The sequence below is a fragment of the Cynocephalus volans genome, chromosome 2, assembly GCF_027409185.1.
Source record: "Cynocephalus volans isolate mCynVol1 chromosome 2, mCynVol1.pri, whole genome shotgun sequence".
Lineage (NCBI taxonomy): Eukaryota > Metazoa > Chordata > Mammalia > Dermoptera > Cynocephalidae > Cynocephalus > Cynocephalus volans.
Genome location: NC_084461.1, coordinates 233,451,507 through 233,470,317, shown reverse-complemented (window position 1 = coordinate 233,470,317; position 18,811 = coordinate 233,451,507). Strand labels below are relative to the sequence as shown.

Sequence of the window (18,811 nt, the reverse complement as noted above, 5' to 3'; positions counted from 1 at the left end):
CCCTCCCTCCTCCCTGCAATACAATTCTTACAATTCTTACAACTGTCAAAGGTGTTTGCATTTAAATCTTGCTATTGTCTTTTTTTTTTTCTCTCCCTACCCTTCCCCCACCCCAAAGTTGTACCAGGATAGATGTCAGCAGTTTGCCTCGAATGCAGTGGATGGGTGTTCACTGTGGTTCTCGGGGGCAAGACTAGAACTAAGGTGTCTAGGACCAGAAGTCCTCCTTCAGTCCCAAGTGTCTGCTACTCAAGTGCAAGTCAGACATGCTCATGGATAACCTACTGTCCTCATGGATAACCAACCTATGTGGGCCTGGGCTGGTGGGGGAGGGGTAGAGAACTATTTTCTCCATTTTACATAGGAGGAAACAGTCTGTCACAATAGACTAACCACTATAACAGATGTCCCCTAAACTTTGGTGGCTTTGAGAAAAAAATATTTATTTCTTCCTCATGTCACAGCCCCTGGTGGGTTCCTGGAGGCTGGGGTGGGGAATGCTCTGCTCCATGCAGTTTTTCAGGGACCTAGGCTCCTTCCATCTTGTGGCTCCACTCTTATAGCTGGCCGTTGGGGAGGGGTGGGGAATCCTAGGGACCAGGCCTGGGTGGTAAGCATACCACCTGTGCCCCCGTCCTGTTGGCCAGAACGCAGAGGCCACATTGAATTCCAAGGGGCTAGCCAAGGTCTAGCTGTGTGCCCAGGAGGCGGAGTAGAGCTCAGATATTGGAGGATGCCAGGGGTCTGGAGACCCACATCCCATGCTTTAGGGAGTGAAAACTGGAAGTGGATTTCCTGAAATCCTAAATCTCCCTCTGCAGGGAGCGTAGGTCCCAGCTTGTGGTGGGCCGGTCTGCTTGGCTTATGGCTTCTGCTCAGCCTTCTCCCTGCTTCACAGACTCCTCCTCATGCTGGGTGCGGGTGGGGGCTTTTTGGGGCTGAAGATATGTGTCGTCTGTGTCCAGATTGAGGGGCAGACAGCCCACTAATTCCTGTCAGGGTCCTCCAGGTTTGATCACAGGGGAGGTCAAGGCCCTGGGAGGACTGTTCAGCTGAGAGCAAGACCCTAGGGAGGTGGGAGGGCAGGAGCCAGTCAGGGCTTGGGAAGACCTGGGTTTAAGTCCTGGATTCCCCATTAGCAGCTATGTGACCTTGAGCCTGTTTTCTCAGATATAACCTTGAGATAATAAAATTGCCTGCCTCATAATTTTGTTCTGAGAATCAAATGAGATATAAAAAGAAAGTCTGCATGGAAGAAATACTAGCAGTTTTTCCCTGGTTGCTCTACTGGGGAGGGCATGGGGATGGGAGGCACAGGGCTCCCCTGGCCTGGGGGAGTGAAGCTCACTCAAGTTCTCGGCCACCTCTTGAGGGAGGTCCCTGCTTCTCCTTGCTTCGAGTCAGGATGGTCTTGGGGCCTGGTGGGGCTGGGCCTGTGGTTTGGCTGTGACTCATCTGCAGCTGAGAGAGGCAGCAGGCAGGTTGACAGACTGCGTCGTCTTCAGGAGGTACCAGGGGACCTGGGAGGGCTTAGTGGGAGGCTGTCCATAGCGTGAGCTTGTTTGCATCCAGCTCCAGAGTTACCTCCTCCCCTTTTGAGTTAACAAGAATCAGGCCTGGGCTGAGAATCAGTCAATCTGTTATGCTTGTGCTGAGCAGCCTTGTTCCAGGGGAAATCAGGTGGAGGAGAGTTTCCTCACTAGCAGCACTGGGGCTCCGGGAACAGGTGATGGGTCAGGGGTGCAGGCAAGTGCTGGCCATCTGTGTCGGGTGGGGGCAGTGGCTCAATACTCCCTCTGCCCTGTGGACCCAGAGCTTCCTACTCCACTAGCTGGGTGCAGGCACAAAGGACTTGGCGTCATGTGGACTAACTTCCTCTAGAAACTGTCCCTTTCTTCACTGTGTCACTGGCTTCCCAGAGTGAGGCAGAGCAAGGGGGGCCGGGCACCATGTATCTCTAACAGAGCCCACATCCAACAAGAAGGTGGGGTGGCTGGATTTAGAGTCCTGGGGCCTTGGGAAGACTTCCTATGGCAAATAGGACATCAGGCAGACTCCTTAGTGGTGGTCTGGCCCAGGTTCCTTGCCTTCTTAGCCTCATGTCCTGCCCATGTCTGCAGAATCCTTGGCAAGACTAACGGTAAAAGAGTCAAGCCACTGGGGTGGTCAGGGCACACTGGGTGCAGTTGTCTAAAAGAACTCAAGGTTAAGCAAAAGGGGGTTCACAGGTTCCCATAGCAGGGAAGGACAGTGGGACGTTCCCAGACTGAGAAGAGCCAGGGCTTGGGGGGCAAGAAGGCCTTAACACTGTCGGGGTGTTTTCTCTCCATCCGCATCTCTGCTGCTCTCTGCATGTTGGCCCGTCCTCTCCTACTGCACACAGGCCTTTCCCCTGCAGGGAAACACGAGTGCCAGCAGCCCCAAGTTAGCACGGTAGTATGAAATCAGCCAGTTTTTCCCAGTGTTTGTATATCAATCCCAGGCCCGTGTCACATGCCTGTCCAGCATGCAAGACTTTCTTTTAAACCAGAAGGAGTATGGGGAAGCTTGCTAGGCAGACAGAATTAGCTAATGCAGACCACTCCCCTGACCTAATATTATTTTGATTTACCAAGTTAGTGAGAAGCCAGGCCCCAGATTAAGAAGCTGAGAAACAATTCACATTGTCACCTACTATGTGCCTTGCTGGCTCATACATACCTTATCCATTTGATGGTGACAAAAGCCACCCCCACCCCCTCCTGCACCCCACTTACCCATGTACAGATGAGGAGAATGGATCATGGAAAAGAGAAGGCCTGGCCCCCTAGAGGGCTCCAGGATGGTAAGGTTGGATGCAGGCTGTGGCACAGGCCTGGTTGGCTGCAACCCTAGGCTCTGCCACTGTAATCATAAACCTGTGTGTATATATAGTTTGTTGTTAACAAATGTCAGTGTGGGTGTCCTTGCCTTTAAGAGATACTTAGATGCAACCAGTTCCACGGAGAGGAAAACCCCAAGCCCTCCTTCTTGTTTCTGCTAATTCCTGGGGACTTTGCTCCTAGCAGCCCATGTGTCCCCAACTCCTGTGCCCTTTAGTGATCTCCACTTAGCCTCACCTCTGTCCTGGCAGAATGGGGTAAAATTCACATTTTAGTTTTTTATAATAAATCTTGAAGCAAGCGTTTTGTGAGTTAAACCATCTTAATGAAGATTTGGGGCAGGGTGGTCCCAGACTGAGGTTGTATGGCCATCCCGCTCTCTTTTTCCCTCCATCTCTGCTCATTTCCAGCCCTGTGTTATGTGAAGCAACTCAGCTCACCTTCCAGTTTCACCTCCAAACCTAGCAAGGTGTCCAAGGGCTCTTCCTTTTAAAAGGATTATTTACTCTCCTTAGAAAGCAGTGAAGGTTTGGGCTGAGCCCGTGGCGCACTCGGTAGAGTGCTGCGCTGGGAGCGCGGCGACGCTCCCGCCGCGGGTTCGGATCCTATATAAGAATGACCAGTGCACTCACTGGCTGAGTGCCGGTCACGAAAAAACGACAAAAAAAAAAAAAAAAAAGAAAGCAGTGAAGGTTAAACTGTTCTTCCTGATACGTAAAACTGGGCCCATACTACACATAATATTTTACAAGGTGCTTTGCCTCTTACCCCTACATCATGAGCACCCTCTTATGCCAATACTGTTCTCAACATCAATTCTAAAGGCCATGTTGCATTTTATCCTATAGATGTGCCATGGCTTACTAATCTAAAACCCTTTTATTAAAATGTCAGTTATTCTGAAATTTTCACTATTCTGACTAATGTTGCAGTAATTAGTCTTATATATGTCACAGAACCCCAGAGGACATGTCCGCTGAGGGGTGTGCCGGTAGGATCAAAGGCAACAGGTGAGGATCTAGAAGATTATCCCAACTTCATTTACTGAATATCCATACTCTGCACTGTTCTGAATGGCCATTTTGATGACACACTAATGATTTAGTAGAGCTCTTTCTTGGTGCGGTCCACCTGTTCTTTATCAGGGCTGAAATGTTTAATCTTATAAGTTTGATTAATGGCAATCCAGAGTTCAATATTCCTCCATATATTCAAGGCTGTTCTCATATGTTCATTCTTTTGGTTAACCTGGGAATCATTTTATCAAGCTTCTCCCCCACTTCCCAAGTTCCTTTTAGGTTTGGCTTGAAATGGTATTAAATATATAAATTAATATGAGGTTTGCTGCATAACAGATCACCCCCAAATTTAGCAGTAAAGTGACACCCACACACCCACACCCACACACACCCACACATCTCATATGTTTTCTGAGGGTCAGGAGTCCAGGAGCAGCTTAGCTGGGTGATTGTGGCCTGTCTCTCGTGAGGTTGCAGTGAAAGCGCTGGCCAGCGCTGCAGTCTCACTTGACCAGAGCTGGAGGGTCCTCCTTCAACTTCACTCCATGACTGCTGGCAGGGGCTTCCGTTCTTCTGCACATGGGGCTCACAGCATTGATCAGGGAGAGAGAGGGACCACAAAATGTCTGTACTACATATCATCACTTCTGACATATTCAAATGGTCACGCAGACTAGCCCTAATATGTGTGAGGTAACTACGCAAGGATGTCAGTCTCAGCAGGTGGACATCATTGGGAACCATCTTGGAGATAAGTTGGACATTTTATAGTATTGAGTCTTTCTGATTGAGACTATGGTATGTTCCTATACCAGCTTAAGTCCTAGGTATGCTCTCAGCAAAGATTTTTACTTTTTCCTTATTACAGGTTCCCACATGGTTAAATTCATTTTCAGTATGTCTTATGTCTGGTTCCTATTGTGAACAGGATCTTTATTTCATGTTGTATTTTCTAAGTAGTTGTTGCACTCATATAGGGACACAATTGATTTTTATGCCCATGATTTTTCACTGGTGACTACTATAGACTTTCACCTCCCGTACATGGCACTGTGCCCAGGCTTGATCGTGGCTGAAATGATAGAGTTTTCTGGCCGTCGCAGACTCTGCCTGTGAGGGGGTATGTGATCAGGGAATACGGGGGATGCCAGGGCAGGTGGCCTGTGGCAGGGCCATCCATCCACCTAATGCCCCACAGATTTAACCCATCTGCCCAAGTCTCCACAACCTCTCTCCAGAGCCCTTTTCTGGATACTTCCTCAGCATTTGCATGGGCTCTGGTCAGTTCCACGTTGGAAGTTTTCGTTTTTTTCAACAGAAATTTATCAAGCACTGTTGTGTGCCGGGCAGTGTTCTAGGCACTGTGTACATCAGTGAACCAGCCGATGACAGCACTTGCCCTTGGGGTGCTTATTATCTAGTAGGGAGAGACAGAAACATAAGTAAAATGGTATTTTACAAAGTAAGTGCTAAGGGAAAAAACAGCAGAGTCAGGTGGGAATCAGGAGTATAGAGGACGTAAAAGTTTGAACAAAGACTTGGAGGAGGTGATTGAGCCAAGTGAATTCTAGGCAGAGGGGACAACCGTGTGTAAGGCCCCAAGGAGGGGGTGTGTCTGGCGTTTGCTGAACAGCAGGAGGGACAGCAGGCTGGAGCCAGCATGCAGGAGAGTGGGCTGGGAGGTGCTATCTGAGAGTGTGGGCCCCCGTGAGGACTTGGGCTTTGATTCTGAGTAAAAATGGGTTTTGAGCAGAGGAGTGACATGATCTCAATTTTAAAACGATTTTAGGTGGAAGCAGAGATACCTGGTGGGAGTCCCTGGGGCCCCCAATTCTGCCCTCCTTGGCGTTGCCTCCGACTGGCTATGCCTCGTCAGCACTTAGCTCTCTCCCGGGCTTAGCCAAGGTCACCTGGCTGTTCTCCCTGCGTCCTGCTCTCCCAGTCCCTCTCCACGCCAGTGCCAGAGACTTCTCTAAGAAATGCCTCGAAGACCTTCAGCTGAGGAGTCCCAGGCAACGTGGGGGGTTTATCCACACAGCTTCCTAGCCTTCCTGGTCCAGGCAGGTCTGCCTTTCCCTGCAGGTCCCTCTCCGAGGGTGGCTCCCGGCCCCATAGGCACTGACCTCCAGAGGTCGATTTTTTTAGACCACATTTTAGCACGCCCAAGATACATTTTATTTCCGTCTATGAATTGTAAGTATATCTTACCCGTTGTATAAAGCAACGCACAGTGGTTAAAACAGTCTCCCTCCCCCTTCTAGGAAGAAATCAAGAAACGATGCTAAACAGGTGTGTGATCTTCCGTATTTTTTTTCCTTCGTCTACACAAATCAAATACAGGTTTTAAAAAATGGATTACACTGCGCCCAGTACTCTGCGTGTTGCTTTTTCATTTTATCAGGGGTGGGCATTGCCCCTGGCCAGAGCAGACCATCGAGCCCATTCCTCGTGACAGGAGTCGTGGTGCATGCCGGGCGACCGTCCAGCCCCGCTGACGGACATTCAGGTGGTCTCCAGCCACCTGCACGACGGCGCTGCGTGCGTGTAGCCTCCCGGCCCCAGAGGGAATTGTGTTAGCGTGAGAGTCATGCACCCCGCACCGGCCAGTGAAAAACGACCCGCCGACAGGCGGCAGGAGCCCGTCGGGACGCCCCGGGGCGCGCTCGTGCCGTTTCCAGCCTCGGGCTCCGCTCCTGCGCTCAGCTGCTGCCCCCGGGGTCCCGGCCCTAGAGCCGCCGCGTCCTCGCTGCTCCCAGACCCCGGCCCGGGCCTCCCGCACGGTCTCCAGCGACTCGTGGAGCCGAGCGGCGCCCAGTCCGGCCGCCAGGGGGCGCCTCCGACCCATCAGGCCCGAGCAGCCGGCGGACGCGGGGCGGGTGGCGGCGCGGGGTGGGCCGGGCAGTTCCCGCTCGCGCCCGCCAGAGCGCGTCTTCCCGGAAACCTGATCCAGGCTGCGGTCGCGGCCCGGTCACGGCCCCAGGACTCGGTGTCTCTTGGTCCCCTGCCCCCCTGACCTGGCATTACCAGGGAGCACCCCTCCCCGAACGAGACCCCCTCTGTCGCACAAAACCGGGCGCTAGCGGGGCTCGTCCCCGTCTGGCCGCCGCCCGCCCTCCGCGTCCAGTGTCGCCACCGCAAGGGAGACACCATTGTCGCCACTCCGCCAGAAGACTGGACCTCAGGCCCACCTCCAGCTGCCCGTTCCTGCTGCTCCTACGCTGTAACTGTCCTCTGTCCCCGTCTGTAGGCGTCCAGGGTCCTCAGGAGAAAAAAAAAAAAAAAAAAAAAGGAGGGATCTGGTAACAGGAGACCAGAACCTTCGGTAGCCTTCCTGCCCTTGTCTGCTCTCTGGACTCCTGGTCCCGTCACGCTGCATTGAGCACGAAAAACAAAGTAGCTGCGCTGGAGGCGGGAGAGGCAGCGGAAGACGGCAGTTCGAGACCGCGAGGGGCCCCTCCGAGTGCGGGTCGGGGCCGGGGTCCGGGGCCACAGCCCCGCGGTGGCAGGAGCCGCTCCGGGCCGGCTCCCAGAAGGCCTGGGCCACACTGGGACACGACCCCTGGGCCTGGAAGACGGTGCCTGACTCTACTCGGGTTCGACCTTGTAGGTTTAAGACTCATCTGAACCTGCTCAGTCCTTCCTGTGTGTGCTCACTCTCCGCCCCCTCTGTCCCTCTGTCCCTCTCGGGTGCCCGATCCACCGTCAGTCCTCATGGGGAGAGGCGGGGGGTACGTGAAGGTATCAGCACAACGAAGCCACAGTGCCAGATCCTGTTTTGTTTCCCCTAGTCGGGTTGCATTTTCAAACCATCAGCAGATAGATACACAGTTGCCAGTGGATGTCAAATTGGAAAACCAGGTGCAATCCCAACGCGGCGACTTAAGGACTGGGAAGCCGCAGGCGAGTCAGTGACCTTTTCTGAACCCCAACGTACTTGTTGCAATAAAAGGGCAGCTGTGAGCGGCTCTGGGCACACACTCGGTGCGAGTTTTTGGTCTCAGCTACAGCGGCTCCTACCACCGTCACACGCCGCGGTGGAGCACGGGTGCCCGGCACAGGGCCACATCCTGCTGTGCCCGGGGCGCTTCTGATCAGCGCTCGCAGAGGAGCCAGCCTCGTCTTCCTTTTCGGTTAACTTCAGACACCTGTAGCAAACAATCAGGAGGTCAACCACAACCACCACAATCGGGCCCTAGAGGGTTTATCTGTCAACACCGGCGGAGCTGTAGAACCTCAGTACAGGGAGAGGGGAAAGGCTGGCTGCTTCCTTCATGTTCTTGAATTCTGTGATAAACCCCCTTCAGTCGTCTCTACTGATTTCATTTTATTCCTCCCTCACCTGTAATACAGAGCTCTTTCTTTCCCCAAGGCAGAGTTTTAAAAGCATTGCCTCGGCGTGTCAAATACCCTGGAAAAGAAGGTTGGCAGGGACGAGCAGGTAGGGGCGCTGAGGAGCCCAGAAGCTTGAAGTTGGCTCGAAAGACATGGAATTAGTAGGCAAAGCTGCCTCCTCCTCCTCCTGTTATCTGTAGAGGACAGATCAGTTCCCTGCTGGCCGGGGCAGTGTCATCGATACAGCTGGTGTCATTGTTACCTTCTACTAACAGATCACTCAACACCTACCAGCCCAGGCAGGGCTGGCCTGAGCATTGCCTGGCTGAGCTGGAGGCTTGGGCCCTCCCATTGTCCCAGAACCCTGGTCAGGCCAAGACACAGGCACTGCTGGGAGGTGGTGCTTGGTGACTCCACAGAAGGACTAGATTGCTCCTGGTGGCTGCTCCCCCTGACAGGGTCCCAGCTGCCTCTTTGGTTCTGGTTGCCTGGCCTCTTGAGCAGAGGCTGGGGCAGAGGAGATGAGTTCATTGCTGGCTGGGAGCTGAGGCAGACCGATGATGCTGCACACAGAAGAGGCACTGGGAGTGGCCCTGGAGTGAAAAACCAGGGGTGAAGGGCAGTCTGCGGCATCCCTCTGGCTCCGCGTTCCCGGCTAGCTTCTCTTCTGATGTGTGCATCCCAGGGGGCATCATGCTGCAGCAGATCCTGCACGACATGTCCATCGACCCTGAGCTCCTGGCCGAGCTCAGTGATGTGCAGAAGCACATCCTCTTCTACAAGATGCGAGAGGAGCAGCTGAGGCGCTGGAGGGATCGGGAAGCTTGGGAGGCGCTGGCCCAGGTGGAGGGCCTCAGGCCCCCAAAGATCAAGCGAGGTATGTGTCTGGGAGTCCCCCGGGGGCTGGCTACCAGTCCCCCAGGAGGTGGAAAACTTAGCAGGGCCAAACTGGGCTCTTGTTCAAGATGGGCAGTGGTGTGACGGGGGCTGGGGGCTTGAAACCCTTGTCCTGTGGGTGTCTGTCCTGTGATCCTGGGACTAATAGCTAGGACTGTAGGGCTTCCAGGCTGCAGCAGGGGCTATCCAGGGGCCCCAATGGGGTGGGGAAATGGGGACTTGCTTTGTCTTCTTGTGGAAGGCACCGTTGGGACTCAGAGTGTGCTCAGACGCAGTCGGCGATTGCATGGGGAGTGAGAGCACATATCCTTCACTCTCACCACTGGCTCTGGGCAAGGGTGTGATGAAAACACGTAGTTCTTCTCTCCCTTGCATGCGTGGTACAGCGGTTTTCAGCAAGGGCTGTGCACCGTGACTCTCCCTCTAGATCCTCATGTGAGAGGAGACTTTGGGTTGTATCTGGAGCCCCACTGGGCATCTGGAAAGAGTGTGTTAGGGAATGTCCTACACAGTGAGTCACCAGCCCAAAGTGGCAATAGCAACTGCAGACAAAGTTGTGTGCTGATCAAGCCAGTGGACTGGTGCACCTGTGAGTGAAGGTGATTGTTCAGGACCCCGGGGCCGAGAGGAGCAGGCTGCTGAGGCTTGACACGGGACTCAAGATCCTGCTGGGGCTGGTGGTGTGTACGGACACTGCACTCACTCTACACTTTGCAAAGCTCATTAGCCTTCTCTCTCGTTCACTCCCCACAGCCCTCCTCTTGGCCTCCATACTGTTCACCAGAGTGAAGTGCAGACTTGATCTATTCAAAGTTTTTGATCCAGGACAAAGTCCTGTTTCAGGGCTGGGCATACAGGCCCCTTGGTGATGTGGCTCCTGCCCTCCACTCCAGGCTCAGTGCTGGCCAGTCCCCACCGTGTGCCACAGGCACCCTAGCACCCATTTGGACGTGCTTGCTCTTGCCTCTGGTCTTTGCACTTGTAGTTCTAACTATTGGGAATGTCCTCCTGCCTTCATCCATCTGACGAACTCCCTCAGGCCTCGCCCTGCTCCTGGAGGCTTTGGGGGAGGCTCCTGGCAGAGGGAAGGACTTGATCCTCTGCAGCCACCTAGCGTGTAGGACTCAACCCTGCCCTAGCACTCACCATCCTGTCGTTGTCATTCATTTTCTATGTGCCCGGCTCTCCCAGTGGAGCGTGAGGCACTACTCCGTTATGGCTTCTTCCTTTGGGCCTGGCACAGAGCTGGCAGACAGTGTTAAATCCCCATTTTGAACAAGATACAGCAGGACCGCGAGGGGAGAGGTTGTGGCAGAGCTGTGACTTGCTTGCAGGTGGCTAGTGCCAAGGCTGGGGCCTGGCTGCGCTGGCAGCTGCATCACTAGTTGGTGAAAATGACAAGCCACCCATCCAGCCCCACCTGGCCCGCCCTGGGGCCTCACGTTGTCTATATGGTGGCTCTTCTGGGAGGAAGACAGATGCCTGAATATTTAACTGCAAAAATATTTATACAGAGGTTTGTCACATATTGACATCTACATTTTCATGTATAAGTTATACATTAAACTCATTTGGGTTTCCGGTGGAGTGGAAAAGGGGGGGAAACACGCTGAGGAATCTGCGTGACCCAGGTCAGGAGACTGTTCAGATCCCCGCTCTTTGCTTCAGTCCTGCCTTTGGAACTTCTGGGCATGCCACTGAGGAACCCTGGGGCACTAGCCCCTGCCCGGGAGGCTGAAGAGCTTTTTGCTGGAGGGTCCAGCATGTACGGTGCCTGCTTCATGTACTGGGATCACGATGAAGGGTTGTGACAACCCTGCACCTTGTGTACGAGCTTTGCGTTTACCAGGGGCTTGCCCTGACCTTAGCGCTCCCATGTGTCTGTGGAGTGGCAGGGCAAGCCCCCAGGACGCCGTTTTAGATGAGGAAGCCGAGGCCCACAGAAGTGACGCGATACATCCACAGTCACCCAGATGCTGAGAAATGGAGTCAGGATGCACGTCCCGTGACTGTGACCTGGCGTCTGGTGACTGATCTTTTCTCCATTCTCTTCTGAACTTGGGACTCCAGTTAAATGAATGATCTGTGCACACCTTCGTCCGTTCACCCATTCACTTATCCAACATTAGTAAGTGCTGACCTTGGTGAACTGTGGGGCTTTTGGCCCTTGAGACCGCGAGTAGACAGATCTTAGGGATCACAGCCAGCTCAACAGCCCAGAGCAAGGCTTGGTACAAACCCGCTGTGCGGTGGCTCAGGGCAGGAGCATGGGGACAGACCCCATTGACTGCATCTTTTCTCTTCCTTCCCTTCACATGCATCCCCCTTCCAAGCCCCCTTCCCCCCATTTGTCCTGAAGGAAGCCTCTGCTGTGCCCCTTTTGAGCTTTGTGCCCCCCCTTGGGAATCCCTGAGCACAGCTTTGTTCAGTCCTTCAGTCTGCAATGACTTTGTGCCGCCTCCTTCCCGTTGTCCCCAGTCCTGCTTGTCCTCATGGCCTCTCCTTCCACCCTCTCTTTCCTGGGAACATTTCCCAGCTCCCAGCCAGCCTGACCTTGCCATCCCTCGCGCTCAGGTAACACTCCCCTTGACACTATGGCAGGGTAGGACAAGGTGTGCCCTGTCCCTGAGGACCTGGCAGCCCTGGAGTTGTGCCTGGCGAGGGTGGGAGTAAACACTGGTGACATGGCTCATTCTAGTTTACAGGACGTCAGGGGACTTATCAATCCTGGGACACACATTTGGGATCTGCAGACATAAGCTGGGGTGAGGCTTAGAGGTGTGCTGAGAAAGAAAGGAAGGGCAGGAGGCGGGGGTGTGGCTGGGCACACGTCGCTGCCTGATCGTGTGGCATTTCTTTTTTGTTTTCACTTTATACTTTGGTGACAGTCTTCTGGTGTTCTACACTGTTGTGGAAGATACAGACTCTCAGCGTGGTAGTTTTCGCATCTACCATCATGTAGAAGGTTTTATCACATTTCTGACAAAGTTTGTTGTCCAGTGGGAATGTGTGCTGCTGTAGAGATTCTGGAAAGCTGCGTTAGAACATTACATTCCTGGGAGATGCAAGCCAAGCCCCGCCAACATTCCCATTGCTGTGCAGTCGCTTTCCTGCCTTGTCCCCCTTGGCCACCCTGAGAACTCTCACGTCGTACGTGTGATCCCTCTGTGCTTGCTCAGTTATCCCACTTTCTCAAGGCTGGACCTGGGTGTGGCCTGGGGACACAGACTCAGGACACGTTTTCACACTGCTGTTGTGACCCAGGAAGCCTCCCCACCTGGACCTGTGGGTTCTGGCCTGAAGGACCGTTTCCACCAGTGTTCAAGCCGCTCCTCCATGACCAGCTCCTCATCCGTCTGGACGCCTCTGCCTGGGAGACTTTGCCTGCCCTCCTCCCAGCTTTCTCATCTGTGAGCCAAGCCTGCGTGCTCAGGGGCTGGAGATTGTCCTCTGGTTTCTCAGCACACGTTCGTCCCGTGCTGGCTCCCCGGCCTGCCCCTATTCCAGCCTGCAGAGCGCCCGCAGCCTCCGCTCCTGCACGCCCCACGGCTGGGCTGCAGATGAGCTCCCACCTCCTAGGCCACCTGTCTCTGCCAGCTCAGCCTGTGCAGCTCCCAGATGCGGCCCTGGCCTGGGTCCCCAGGGAGTCGCCCTCCTCAGCATCCTCTCTGGGTCTCAGCAGTAAGTCACTCCTGCTGCCCTGATGGAAGCTGTGGCACAGTCCTTCTCACTGGGGGTCTGCGTTCTCTTGTTTCCTGGGAAACCAGCCAGTAGCTATGGGAACCTCGCCTGCTGGGCCCGGGTACTTCTCACCTCTGTGTTCCTTTTCTAGCCGTGGAGGTTCTAACCTTGAACACCAGCCCTGCCTGGAGCCCTGCACTTGCCTGCAGACATTCCTGTGTGGCCATGTGCTCCGTGGCCCCCTGCCCCACGCTCATCCCTACACCCCTTCTGCACACAGCAGCTGAAGACCCTTTACATGCGAGTTAGCTTGTGCACCACCTGCCTTGGTGGCTCCCATGGTACCCACAGTAAGATACGAATGGTTTTTGCTGGCATCTGCCCACCTCTGCAACCTAACTGTCACCCATTTGTGTCCCTCTGCGTGGAATGCTCCTGTCCCAGATCCTCATGAGGCTGATTCCTTCTCTGAATTCATTTCTCAGTTCAAAGCTGAGTTCTCCACAGACCAGCCACTCTCCAAGAGCCCTGTCCCACTCTCTCTCTCACGACACCCTGCCTGCCTTTCCTCGGGCACTTACCGCATCTGAAAGTATCTTCTTTTTGTTTTTAAGTTGTGGTAAAATGCACGTAACAGAAAATTTACCATTTTGACCATTTTAAAGTGTGCAATTCAGTGCCATTTAGTATATTCAAAATATTGTTCAACCACTACTACTGCCTAGTTCCAGAACATTTTCCTCACCCCAAAAGGCCACCCTGTACTCCTGAACAGCCATTGCCTATCCCCTCCCTCCATCAGCCCCTTTCAACCACTGATCTGTTTCCCCTCCTCGTGGATCTGCCCCCCCACTTCCTCCTCCTCTCTTTGTATCTGTTTGCTTGTTTATAGTCTGTCTCCTCCAGTAGCCTGAACATGCCATGAGACCAGGTATGTTGCCTGCTTGGTTCCTGTTTCTGTCCCAGCATCTAGAACAAGGCCCGGGGTAGGGTTGGGGGTATGTGGGTGAGTGGCAGCTAAGACCCTTGCATACATGGCATCAGAGGGACTTGACTGAAGAGACAGGCATGAAAGATTCCTTTTTTGAGTGAAAGGTGACAAGCTGCACAACGTGACCTCTCCCCTAGACCTCGAAAATCTTCGGTAGCAGCGTAAACAATCACAATGTACACGCACTGTGGCATTGGCTGTAGAAGCCGATATGCAATGCTGTGATGTGCATGTAATTACTGTTCTGTCACCCTCTCGCTCATACCTCATTTCATTTTCATTTCTCATGTTTGGATCTTGACTTAGATTTTAGCTTGACCAGTACTGCTTTTTTTCTTTGCATTTGCTTAGTATAAATATTTTGCTGTATCTTTTTCCCCTTCAGCATTTGATACCATTTGGCTTTGGGAGATTCTATTAAAAAATGTGCATTAAATAGTGTATGCTATTTTAAAACTTATTTTAGAAAATGTGCTCCAACCCATTTTTATTGGGAGTAAAACATTATCTACTGAAGATGATAAACATAAGCATAATTTTTACATCCTTCTCCATGATTTGGTTGGTATAATCAAGAATGTTAGACCAGATTTTAGATCAATTTTGCTTACATTACTTATTTCAGCTTTCAGGATTTATTTCTTACATTTATAGTGGAGGTTTTGTGATCAGATTATCACAGCAGCAGTATTTGGACATCAACTCCACTTTGTGCTGGTTTCATTGCTCCCTGCATTTTATTCCCTCTAGGGGAAAAGTGATAAATATTTTACTTCCCTGTTGCCCCCACGGTACACGGGATTTGGCCAATCAAACAGCGCACCCACCGTTAGGTTTCACGCGAGTCACTGACTGTCAAGGGAAATCCACACTTGGAGACACTTTCTGCCCCGTCCCCATTCTTGCTGCCGGAACGTGTGGGAACACCGGTGATCTTGGTGTGCTGATATTCCTCAACTCCCTTCTTCACTTTTCTGTTAGTTCCAGCAGTTTCGGGGATGATGACTTGGATTATCTAGGGAGCAATGCTGCACAGGAGCACTAGGGAGCTGGCCAAGTGGATGCCCCTGATTTCTGGACCGTAACTCTTTGCGGCTGTTGCCCACGGCCCCTTTCCTGGGGACAGCGCTTCTAGGACAGCCCCGTGGGGGTAGGAGTTAGGGAGGCAACAGACAGAATCTCCCTCCATGGTTTCTCTTGTTACCCACCAGTAGTGCCTCATTGCATTTGTTAGGAAACGTCTTCTGTCGGCATGCAAATAGTGAACAATTCTTTGGGAGAAATGTTTGATCTTTTTCAGAGAAAATATGTGATAAGGAGAGAAAAGGAGGTGTCTGGGGTGGGGGAGGGTGTCTAGAGCCCTGTGGAGGACACTAATTATGAGTAGTGTCTGGTAGACAAGAGGTAAAAAGTCCCCCGTGCCACGGTAATTTGTAAGTTGGGGCTGAGTGTGGGTCTGAGGGACCAGTTATGGCAGCAGGTGAGCGGAGCGGGTACTGCCAGCTTCTGAGTGGGAGCCTTGAAGTCAGGCAAGGAGAAAATCATTAGAAGTGTATCTATGGTGACACGGGGCTGTCTAGCTGACCCCAGCGAGGTGCCCAAGCACCCATCACCTGCAGGTAGGCACCCTTGCAGCTCTGGGGGGTATGTAGAGGGCAGGCAGACCCTGCCTACTCTTCCAGACTTCCCCACCCAACGGGATCTCCATTAGCTCATTTCCCAAGGGGCTCAAGGGTGGGACTCAAGGGTGGAAAATAGCAGTGTCACAGATTATTTCTTCACGCTTGGGCTGGGTCGATGATATTTTCAAAGTGTCTATAGCGTGGTGATAGAAACAGGCCACCTGGATTTTCATCCTGGTTCCACTGGGGTGACCTCAGAGAGTCACCTGCAATGGGAATAGCAACCCTTTCCCAACAGTTGCTGGGAAAATTAAAAAAGCTTCTTCAACAAGTGAGAAAGCTCCTGCCGTCGTGCGGGCACATGAGAGCCAAGTCACAGTCACCTCCTTCCTCTCCTGGTTTGGTGGCAGATCCCCTTGGGATTGGTTTGGGCCTCTTCTTGAGGGCTCTACCACTAGCCCTGGGCTGCAGGATCAGCCCCCTCACTGCCTGGCCAACCTCCGTTTTTCTGGAGTCTCAGCCATTGGGCTTCCTCACGGGGTGGGGCCTCTCCTGTGCCTGTCAAATCATCACCCCTTGTGTGTTTTGCAAATTTACTTTTACTTTTTAGGAAAAGTTGGAGGAAATTTAGTTATTCTAATAAAGTCCACTCTTGGTCCTTGAGATGCTGATGAGCTTTGTTATGGGTGAAGTAAAGATGTGGTGGGTGTAGGGAATTGCTGTGATCTGCTGACAATTGGAGGTATGGCCCGCAGCCTGGGGCCACCCTGGCTGGGACTGTGTGGCTAGGCGTGGGGCCCCTCGTGGACAAGGCAGTGGAACAAAGCCTAGGGATCTCTGAGAGCCTGATGCGACCCGGGCGTGTGTGTGTGTGTATGAGATCCGTGTGTGTTCTGCTGGTAGTTTGCAGCATGCAGAGAGGAACTGAGGCCAGACCTTTCTGCTCCACTTGCCCGGACTGTGAGACCCAGTATGGGCCTACCATGTAGTGGGTGCTTGTATTAGTCTGTTTCTGCTGCTTATAACAAAATACCTGCAACTCGGTAATTTATAAAGAAATGAAATTTCTTTCTTCCAGTTTTGGAGGCTGGGAAATCCACAGTCCAGGGAACACATCTAGTGAGGGCTTCTTCTTAATGGGGACTCTCTATGGGGTCCTGTGGCAACCACAGGGTATTGCTGAAACCACCTCCCACTGTGATGGGTGGTTGTAAGGACTGAAGGAGCCACTGTGCAAAGTTCCTGGAGCCCACTCTGCATGCAGGGCGCTGGCTGCGGGCCTCTGGTTCCTTCACAGACTGCTGCCTTGCTCCTGTTTCCTTCCTACCTTCTCCAAACCCAGTGGAGTGAATCTTAGTGAGGCACCTGCATCTGGCAAAGGGTGCACGCTCCCCATCTCCAGCGCCAACACTTTCAGAAGCCACAAAGCCCCCACGTTACCAGGCAGAGAGCAGGAGAAGCCAGGGCAGAGGCCACTGGGAGGGGGAGTGGGGTCACTCATAGTGACCAGTGTTGATGACTCTTGGTGCCTGGCAGGTGTGGGCAGTGAGGGTGCAGTTTTTGTGGCTGTGGAGAAAGATTAACCTTATGTGGAGCCCTTCATTGTCAGCTCTGAGCATTCTATACCCATAAGGAAAGAACTGGCAGTGTTGGTCAGCTGCAGGCTTTTGATAGGGGGAATCCAAAGGGGTCCCTAGAGAAGGGGCTCAGGTTGTCAGGGCAGCAGGCAGAGCAGGGACGAAGAGCAGCTGCGTTCTGTGGGCTGTGGGAGAACTCACCCAGATGGAGAGACTGTGTGGCCCGTGCTAGGGGACCTGAGCACATCTACCTCTTCAATGACCTGGAAGACGTGCCCTTGTGTATTTCATACAATCTAAGAGTAATCAATTGAAAGACACACTATTATTTTACTAAGAAAGCTTCAAATTAAACCATGATACACCACTGGTTATAAGAAGCATCCATTTCAGAAATGTTAAAAATTGTGTCTTCGAATCAATGAAATAGGGTATAATCTTCATTTCAATCAAGGTAATGGAATCTCAGGAAGGTTTAGCAACCTGCTCTGGAAACCAGACCTGCTGGGATTCAAGTTCCCTGTTCTTCTTGCTACAATAGCAGGAAGTTTCCTCTTCACAGCCTCTCCTGTGATGAAAAAGATATTGCAGGTGATCAAGACCAACACAAAAAAAGCAAAAACAAAACAAAATTATAAAAGTAATAAAAGAAAATATGAGAGTCTATGGGGCAAATGAAGGCTTTCTAAAAATAAAACACAAGGGGAAAAAAAAAAGGAAAATACAGATAAACATGACTAGATTAAAAAAACATTTTTAATAAAGATGCCAAACTAGTTTTTTTTTAAAAAAAGAACAAAGCAAGAGATAAATGGGAGAAAAATATTTGCAACATGTATGTAACAGGCGAAGGATTACTATCCAGAAAACATAAAGAAGTTCTCCAAACCAATTAGCAAGACAAACAACCAGTAGAAAAACAGGGAAAAGACAGGAACAAGCAATTCACAGGAGGGAAATTCAAATCACAATGAAGATGTAAAAAGATGTTCAACCTCACTAGTAAACCACCTCAATTCAAAGTAAAACAGTAAGATGGGCAAGAATTAAAAAGGTTTGATAGTCATGCTAATGTGGATCTGTGGAAAGAGACACTCCACTGAGTGGGGGAGGCACAAAGGGGACAGTGTGCTTGTCCCTTTCCACTGTATCGGAGGGTTCCTGGAGAGTTTGGGCACACGGGGATGGGACGGGGATATCTGAGTTTGGGCTGTTATGAGAAATGACCATATACTGGGTAGTTTAAACAACAAACATTTATTTTTCACAGTCCTGGAGGCTGGAAGTCAGAAATCGTGGTGCCAGCATGGTCAGGGTCTGGTGAGGGCCCTCTTCGGGTTGTACACGACTGACCTCTTGTGTCCTCACTGGGCGGAGACAGAGGCAGCTTGCTCTCTGGCCTCTTCTTATAAAGGCACTAATCCCATCACGAGGGCTCCACCCTCATGATCTAATCACCTCCTAAAATCCACACCTTCTAATGCCTTCACAGTGCGATTAAGATTTCAGCATAAGAATTTTGGGGGACCACAAACAGTCTATAGCAGTCCATTCAGTCCATTGTTAGAGAGCAAAGGCCCATGCCCAGCATCGCACAGCTGGTCAGTGATCAGTGGATCAGCAGGGAGCTTGTGTTTCCGTGCAGTTTCCCCTCCTTCTCCTGGTCTCCCCGGTTCTCCCAGCTGCTACCAAAAGCCCAAAGACTGTCTGAACAGGACTGAGCTGTGCTCAACTCTGCATGGAGGTTCCCCTCCTGGGCTGTTGCAGGGCCCCAGCTGGGAGATGCTGGCCTGAGCTGCCCGGGTTTAACTTCTCTTCCCATGTCTCAGGG

General features: G+C 52.2%; 1 protein-coding gene across 2 annotated transcripts in view; it reads left to right on the top strand.

The window, feature by feature from the left end:
- The first annotated feature begins 8,905 nt into the window (after positions 1–8,905).
- SH2D4B (SH2 domain containing 4B) overlaps positions 8,906–18,811 on the top strand; it is an 80,560-nt gene continuing 70,654 nt past the window's right edge. For both annotated transcript variants that reach the window (XM_063087888.1, XM_063087889.1), the window contains exon 1: positions 8,906–9,103. In XM_063087888.1, the coding sequence (XP_062943958.1) occupies positions 8,906–9,103 (198 nt within the window). The remainder of the gene's footprint in view (positions 9,104–18,811) is intronic.